This window comes from Gymnoscopelus braueri (assembly GCF_963280865.1).
Source record: "Gymnoscopelus braueri genome assembly, chromosome: 3".
Lineage (NCBI taxonomy): Eukaryota > Metazoa > Chordata > Actinopteri > Myctophiformes > Myctophidae > Gymnoscopelus > Gymnoscopelus braueri.
The window spans coordinates 31,529,117-31,538,060 of NC_137612.1; the positions used below are offsets into that span (position 1 = coordinate 31,529,117).

Consider the following 8,944-nt stretch of genomic DNA (forward strand, 5'->3'; position numbering starts at 1 on the left):
ATCTATCTTAAGCTAGCTATGAAATATATGAAAAAGTTTCATATGCAACACAATTTTATACAATGTAGTGAGGTGCAGGGGGTCCCTGCTTCATCGCTCTCTCAGCTAAGGGGTCCTTGGCCTGAAACACGCCAGGCTAGGTTGCTTGCTGCTCTTCAACTCACCGGTGTGACTTTATTTTGATATATGATTTTGATTTTATTTGTCCACGAACCGGAAGTCAAATGCTTGCTCACTATTCCTATCGGATCTGAACCATTATATGATCTGCAACGTTGCCATGTCCGCTTATTATAAGCAACTTTTGGGCTTCTTTTTCTGCAGAGTTGCTTGTTAAATATCGGTTGTTTGCGGGGTGCAGTTTCTTAGGCTTATTGTTTCTAAAGTGTAGTTGCTTATTTGGGCTTCCTAATGTTGTTTAAACCAGTGGTTCTAAACATTTAGAATTGTGTGCCAGCCTGCCAGGGACCCCCATACAACAATTGTGTCGTTAAAAAAATGTCTTATTTTTTTTCAAGATTTATTTCCCCCCTTTTAGCAGATCTACAAGCTCGCAATGCGACGTGTTGTGAGATTGTAGATTGGCTATTTTCAAATCGCAAATAGCCGTCTTTTGGGCTTGCTTTCATGGACATGGTTGCTTATTTCTCTCACAGAATCTGGCAAGTGGCAACGTTGTCTATTGTGTGCTATGTTGTTGAACTTGACGGTGCTCGTTCGCACAGTTCTAACAGTAAGTAAATCAGTAATATTACATTATATAACTGTAAGTATTACTTCTACAGTAAGTATATTAAGCGATCCGGCGAAAAGGGGCAGTTTTGTGTTACAGTATTATTGCGTTTATGCTGGATTGACATAAGAATAAAGTGGAATTGGTACAGACTGATGCTACTTCGGGCACAAAAAAAAAGATTGATAACGGGATAAATGCAGGAACAATAAACTCCCACCCAGTGGTGTAAAGTAACTAAGCAATAAAATAACTAAGTAACTAAGTAATAAAATAATTACTTTATTGAAAGGCCTATTTGCAATTTTCTATGCTTTTCTACACCATAAATCTCAGAGGCAAATATTGTACTTTTACTCCACTACAATTATTTGAAAACTTTTGTTGCTAGTTAGTTACTTTGTAAAACATACATTAACCACCTCAGGTCTTCAGCCCTTTAGACTATTTGAAAATAGCCGATCTACAAACTCACAATGTGACTTTATGCGAGCATTGTGAGCTTGTTGATCACCTATTTTCAAAAGATTTGTATACATTTGAGAACTTGTGAATTGGACATTCTGCATAATCAGTACTTAATACTTTTGGTACTTTAAGTACATTTTGATACCAATACTTTTGTACTTTTACTCAAGTATATTTTTAATTCCGGACTTTTACTTGTAACAGAGTATTTCTACATTGCAGTATTGATACTTTAACTTCAACATTTTTGGGACATTTTATCGTCTACTCAGGCTTTTGTCAGCCCCCCAGACAGTTTTTAAGTTGCTTGATTCAGTATTTAGATATTTGATATTCATTTTATCAGACACACCCCCTTCCTATACAAACTAATTGTAACTCAATTTTTATGTTTACCATGTTAGATTCATCAAAAACACCCGTCCTTGGTTCTGGTGACTCATCCTTCCCTCCTAATACGTGAGGGGGCCGTGTTTTTCCAATTACTTTTTTAATTAAACATTTTCATTGTTTTTATTGTATTTAATTGTTTTCATTTTCCAAAACAAATATTAAAAAATAAATGACGTATGACCAAGGATGACCAAGGACTGATGTTTCCGATGAATCTATCATGGTTAAAATGTAGTTTGAAGTTACAATGGGTTTGTATAGGAAGGGGGCGTGTCTGATAAAATTAATATCAAATGTCTAAATACTGAATCAAGCGACTTAAAAACTGTCTGGGGGGCTCACAAAAGCCTGAGTAGACGATAAAATGACCCACTTATTTTTTTTAAAGTGAAATATCCCTTTAAGTAAAAAAAATTAGTACTTTTTCCACCACTGCTCCCACCAATACCAATAACCGTGTAACGAAACTTTCTTTCTGCTACAGGAAACAGTAGAATAATTTCTGTCAGATATGAATTAAACCTCCTGCAGTCCTGCCGAGTTGAGAAACATCATGAAAAATTAATTTAAATATACCATTTGTTGCTAAAAAGAAAGAAAAAAGGTTGGCTAAAAAAGTCATTTTGTTTGATTGTTATTGTATTTTCAAAAAGAAAATGATAGATATGTGTCTGCATTAGGTCTATACATGATGGAGTGGGGCTTGTTTAATATTATTTTTTTACACAGAATAAACAAAATAGTTAAAATGTAATGATTTCATTTATTTAACTGTTAAATAAAATAAATACATTTGAAAATATAATTAAATCAGCCTGATCTCCAGAGAATACCGTAACATTGCACGGAACGAGTGCACTTCATTCCGTGGATAGTCGCCTCGGAACTCCCAAATTGCGTGCATATGTACGGCGAGTCCCACGGTGGGCGTAACCAGTCGCAACACGGAAAAACCCGGAAGCAGAGCAGTCCGCACAATAAAATTTACGATTCTGTGCCTATCGGTACATAACTCAAACGGCGCTGAGTAGGCACAGGCGAATGTCACACCGTTCAGGACGGCAACTCGGTCGCCTTAGCTCCCTCGGTGGTCCTTCACGGGGTGACAATTCGCCTGTGACTGCGCGCCTCCGAAATGGTTTTGTCACAAAGGCAGCGCCGTACCATATGCACGCAATTCGGGAGTTCCGAGGCGGCTATCCACGGAATGAAGTGCACTCGTTCCGTGCAATGTTACGGTAATCTCTGGAGATCGGGTTGATTAAATACATGATTAAAAATAATACAGAAATGTATAACCACACCCGCCAGCCTTCCACCCCTCCCTCTCTACCTTCATCTACTCCTTTTCCCTCCCGCCTCCCTCTCTATCCCACTTTTCTCCCCTCTCCCCTAACGAGGCCCTTCACCTTGTTACATCTAGTCGCCATATCACATGCTCCCTGGACCCGGTCCCATCCACTCCGCTGCAGTCAACTGCACCTGAACTCCTTCCCTTCCTGACCCACCTCATCAACACGTCTCTGATGTCTGGATGCTTTCCCTCTGCCTTCAAGACTGCCAGAGTCACCCCCCTCCTGAAGAAACCAACATTTGACCCCTCTGAGATCAAGAACTACAGACCGGTTTCCCTTCTATCCTTCCTATGAAAAACTCTTGAACGTGCTGCTTTCAATCAACTGTCCTTGTACCTCCACCAGAACAACCTCCTGGACTCCCACCTGGGTTCAAAGTGGGTCACTCGACAAGACTGCCCTCCTCGCAGTGACGTAGTCGCTCCATGCCGATAGAGCGAACTCTCTCTCCTCCATCCTGATACTCCTGGACCTGTCTGCAGCGTTCGACACGGTGAACCATCAGATCCTCCTCTCCACCCTTGAGGGGATGGGTGCACTCTGCGCTCTGCACTCTCCTTGTTTGCATCCTACCTGACGGGTCGCTCCTACCAGGTGACGCTGAGAGGGTCCGTGTCAGAACCACGCAGGCTCACTACTGGGGTTCCGCAAGGCTCGTTCTGGGTCCTCTTCTTTTCTCTCTCTACACTACATCTCTTGGTGCTGTTATCCACTCTCATGACTTTTCCTACCACTGCTATGCCGATGACACCCAGCTGATCCTGTCATTCCCCCACTCTGACACACAAGTGGAGGCACGCATTGCTGCTAGAGATGTCAGGCTGACATCTCGGAGTGGATGTCGACGCACCACCTGAAGCTCAACCTGGACAAGACCGAGCTGATGTTCCTCCCAGGGAAGGGCTGTCCGCACGAGACCTGGCCATCACCATTGATAATGCTGTGGTGAAGTCAACTCGGACTGTGAGGAATCTAGGTGTGACCCTGGACGACTGACTGTCGTTCTCGGCAAACATCGCATCAGTGACACGGTCCTACAGATTCCTCCTCTACAACATCAGGAGGATTCGACCCTTCCTCACGGAGAAGGCAGCGCAGGTGCACATCCAGGCTCTTGTCATCTCCCGCCTGGACTACTGCAACTCCCTCCTTGCTGGTGCCCCAGCGTCTGCCATCAGACCTCTGGAGCTTGTTCAGAAAGCTGCAGCTCATCTGGTGTTCAACCGCCCCAAGTTCTCCCACACAACAACCCTTCTCCGTTCTCTACGCTGGCTCCCCGTAGCGGCTCGCATCCAGTTTAAGACCCTGGTGCTAGCCTACAGGGCAGTGAAAGGAACAGCTCCTACTTACCTCCAGGCTATGGTCGAGGCTTACACCCCTGCCCGACCACTTCGGTCTGCCGCCTCGGTGCGACTGGTTGCCTCGTCGCTCAGTGGTCCTTCTGACCGATCTACACGGTCACAGCTTTTTTCTGTTCTGGCCCCACAGTGGTGGAATGAACTCCCCACTGATGTCAGGACAACAGAGTCCTGCCCATCTTTCGCCGCAGGCTGAAAACCCACCTCTTCAGGAAACACTACCCTGACCCTTCCTCTTAGCCTTGCCTACTTGTTGTCAATTATTTGTACAAGCTCTTGTTTTATTGGATCTTTATTTGATACACTTATTTGTTTTAGCTCTTGCTCATTTGATTTTCCTATTTGTCTAAGCGATAGGTATACTCTTGTTTTAGAAGAGAATGCACTCAAGACTTCTGGTGATTAGTAGTTTCCTTGCCTACCTGTTGTTGAATGCACTTATTGTAATTCGCTTTGGATAAAAGTGTCTGCTAAATGACTGTAATCTAATGTAAGGTAATATAACATATGATGCACACAAATATATAACGAAATATATACATCTTTATGCACTTGCAATGGACTTGCATCATACCATTGATTTCCAGCAACAACTCACTTTTTATTGTTATTATCAATGTCCTTATTCATAATCTTTTCTCCTTCTCTTTCTAACCCTGAAGACCCAATTCTGTGTCAATTTGGACAAGCGTAAGCTTGTGAGAAAAGGAGAGAGAGGGCCTATTTCAGTCTAGACCCATGCTTTAACCCAGGCAATGCTGGGTACCACCTCAACAACCCGAGAGGGAGAGAGAAGAGAGGGAGAGGGAGGGAGGGAAAGAATGATAGATAGCCTGTTTCACCCAAAACCATGCCAATGCTGAGTACGAAAGAATAATCTACATAATAAAGTTTGATTGTCTTTGAGTTTGTCTGTGTGTCCACATTATGCTCAAATATGGACACACACCCATATATTGAGATCCCTGACATCAGCGCAAATTGGTACATATTAATGTTCATGTATAACTCAACACACACTCCCTTAAAGGAAGAGATAACGGAACTCTGGAGGAGGACAAAAAAACATGCATAAGTGCGAATGAATACTTACCTTCATTCATTTCGTTATCTCGTTTTTTCTTACAGACATGCAGCTGGTGATCCGTCGGTACAGTGGCTCCTCGGACAAGGACGCCGTTCTGACCCTCTTCAGTGATGGAATTCTGGAGCACATCAACCCATGTTTTTACAATGCCATGACCAGCCCTCTCTACCTTAGCATCAGTCTCGGCATCTGTTCTGGTGGTTATCTCCTGGGCTTTGCGTTGTGGGCCTTGGTGTTAGCAGGAGGCTGGGTGGGGTTTGTGTACTACTGCTGCTATGAGGTATATCAGGGATATGTCAGGGAGAGGCTCCGTACGGACATGATGGACATCCCTGCCAACTATCTCAGTCGGCCTGATGACTGCTTCTGGGTGGCAGAGGCCGAGGTCAATGGGAGATCACAGCTCGTTGGTATAGTGGCTGTAGTGGCCAAACAGAGAGGGACAGAGGAGTACGGCGAGTTATTCAGGATGATCATCTCGCCGTCCTGCCGACGAGCTGGCCTGGGGTCTCGGATGACCCAGACAGTGATTGACTTCTGCAAAGATCGTGGCTTCGCCAGTGTGGCTTTGGAGACCAGCTCCACGCAGGCTTCTGCTGTGGCTCTGTACAAGAAGATGGGGTTCAACCATGTCCTCTCACACACCACTGTACATGTTCCTGGATGGATGATTAAGGTGTCAAGGGTCACCATCCTCAAAATGGAGAAACAACTTGACTGATAAAGGAAATAGGAATGAACATACTGTAGGCCTACAACACCATCACTAAGGGAAAAACTAATAATGAAGTTAACACTCACTCCACATAAATTGAACTCCACATAAATTGATCAGTTGATCAATGTGTCAATGTGTACTGCTGTATAGAAAATAGCTTTTTGTAGTGAAATATATTTTCTCATTTATCTTTAAAATGATAGATTAAAGTATGTAATAAAAGCACTCCTAGCCCTTGCACTTTATGGTGTATCTTGCTTACACACACACACACACACACACACATACACACACACACAGTATGTTACTTATTTAAGAATTCACTGTATATTACAGTATATAATATACAAGCAATGTTAAGATATAATGGTATAACATAATATAGTAGCAATCCACAGTCGTGCTCCATGGAGAGACCTGGTCTGCAATCACACCCTTGATCTGAAATACGCTCCTACGTTAACCCTTTAAACAAAGCCACAATAATCTGTCTGTTTATTGTGGCATATGAATAACTAAATTGTAGGCTACATCTAATTCCATTGCCTTGGTCATTGCCGGTTGACAAACAATAGAGGGTGCTATTTATCTTAGTTTTCATGCCACCCACCACTCTGTTGGTGAGTAGACTTTACAATTGCAAGGTTATATAATGTAGAAGGGCACATAGTGACATTTTCAGAGCCTATCAAAAATCACACTATGACTTGAATTGTGAACACTAATAATAAGTTAAGTATTTTTTAAAGGGGTGTGATTTTCTTTTTCAAAATAAGTGTTAAATAGCTCTATTATATTCCCATATCATTGCTATTAGAGTGTTTGCTCCGTAACAGGGGTCTCCCTGTCTCTCCAGCTCTTTAGTCATTAGTAAACATAAAATACATTTTCAGCTTGGGATACTAATTTCATCCAACAGATACAGGATGAACAAGTGAAATGGGAAGTGATGAAACAAAGAAATTAACAAACAAAATTTGAACACTATAAAAACTTTAAGCTGATAAATGGGTTCTGGTTGGATGAAATTGGTGACCCAACCAATATGTATTTTCTGTTTATCAAAGAGCTGGAGAGACGGGGCGTCTCTCCAGCTTACTGAACAAACATGTGCAGAGGTCTTCAACGTTTTTCAGACCGAGGACCCCTTAGCTGAGAGAGAGACGAAGTAGGGACCCCCACTACATATATTGTGTAAAAATGTGTTGCACATTAAACTTTTTTTTGTTTTGTTTTTAAGAAAGCCTTCCATGCAAGTCTCATCAATGTCTGTTGCTTGTTGAGAGATCTGAGACTGGCTTGGAAGTATTCCTCCAAGCAATCTGAGAACCCATATGGTAAAAAACATATAAAACACATCTCATAAATAACAGGCGAACATTCAACAAAGATAGCTAATCTATAAGCCTACAACCATTGCAACGTGTTGTGAACTTGTAGATCGGCTATTTTCAGTGAATAGATTTGGTATAGAGCGAAAAAAAAGAAGAATAGACCCCTGGGGGACTCCTGTCAACTAGGAATTAAGTGGTTAAGTGGTCACAAGTTCACCCTCTGTAACAGCCAGGCAATCTTAAGAAAGAATCCCCCTCCACACACACACGCACGCACGCACGCACGCATGCACACACACACACACACACACACACACACACACACACACACACACACACACACAGGTGCCAATGAGGGAATGAGGGTGCCGTATAAAGTGGACTATTATTAGTGAGTTGGACAACATTGGAGAGGCACACAATATATGTATCAACTTTTAAATTATTTTGATATTGCCATTCTGGATCTGAAATGTCCCCAGAAAACATCCTCAGTGCTGTCCTATTTTCAATCTTTACCAATTCATTCTTATAGTATGACATCACAGATTTTGGTCACATCGATCTTCACCAGTACAGATCAAACTAGATCAATACTGTACAGATTAAAGGGCACAGCATGCAATAACGTACCTGAAAGGTATTCCATTTTCTGAATATCCCCACGTTGCCCCTGCCTTTCCCCTCCATTTCATAAGCAGACGTACTTTTTGTGTACCCAATAGTGGCCAAATATAGATTTTAATACTACAGATAACATAGCCTCACAACTCCCTCTCTTGATGTCAATGCACTGTTGTCCCCAACATGCACCGAATGTAAAAAATTTAATATTGCATAACATGATTTAGTATGTGGAATCAACATATTCATATATACAGATCTTCAACATAATTTCTCTCTATTTCCCTTTTCTCTCACAAGACATAATACTATAATTAGATTATAAAACTGCTAGCATGTAAGCCATGGTGTTCATAACATACAGCGTCTCTCGGGATTAGCTTCAGTTTTGATCATTTTCATACTTTGCAGTGGGGAAAAATTACTTGTCAATTGTACTTATGTCAACAATAAACCTTTGATTTCATGGTGGAGGAACATGCGTTTCCATAACTTGGTGTGGCTTCAGTACTCCCTTTTAGTGTTGCCAGAAACAAGCAACCAGGTCTAACAAGCCCAAAAGAAGCAACTATAGGCCACATGAGCACTTTAAACCTACATCGGCCATTTGAAATTTGCAGATCTACAAGCTCACAACATGACACGTGAGCTTGTAGACCTGCTATTTAAAAAAAACAGCTTGAAATAAAATGTGAAATTTTTGGAAGAGTTTTGAAACATTTTAGCAACACAAATCTGGTAAAGGGCTCCCTGGCACAAAATATTTTCAGTTGGGGGTTAGGGAGGGACAAATATTAATTTGGGGGTCCATGATGACATGACAATGTTTGAGAACCAATGGTTTAAACAACATTTAGGAAGCAAGCCCAAAACT

At 41.9% G+C, this 8,944-nt stretch overlaps 1 protein-coding gene across 1 annotated transcript; it reads left to right on the forward strand.

The window, feature by feature from the left end:
- Positions 1–682: 682 nt before the first annotated feature.
- On the forward strand, positions 683–6,251 carry nat8l2 (N-acetyltransferase 8-like 2). Its single transcript, XM_080423248.1, has 2 exons — positions 683–733; positions 5,436–6,251. Exon 2 carries the CDS (start codon positions 5,438–5,440, stop codon positions 6,113–6,115), a length of 678 nt encoding a protein of 225 aa, XP_080279374.1. The 5' UTR covers positions 683–733; positions 5,436–5,437; the 3' UTR covers positions 6,116–6,251.
- Positions 6,252–8,944: the final 2,693 nt, after the last annotated feature.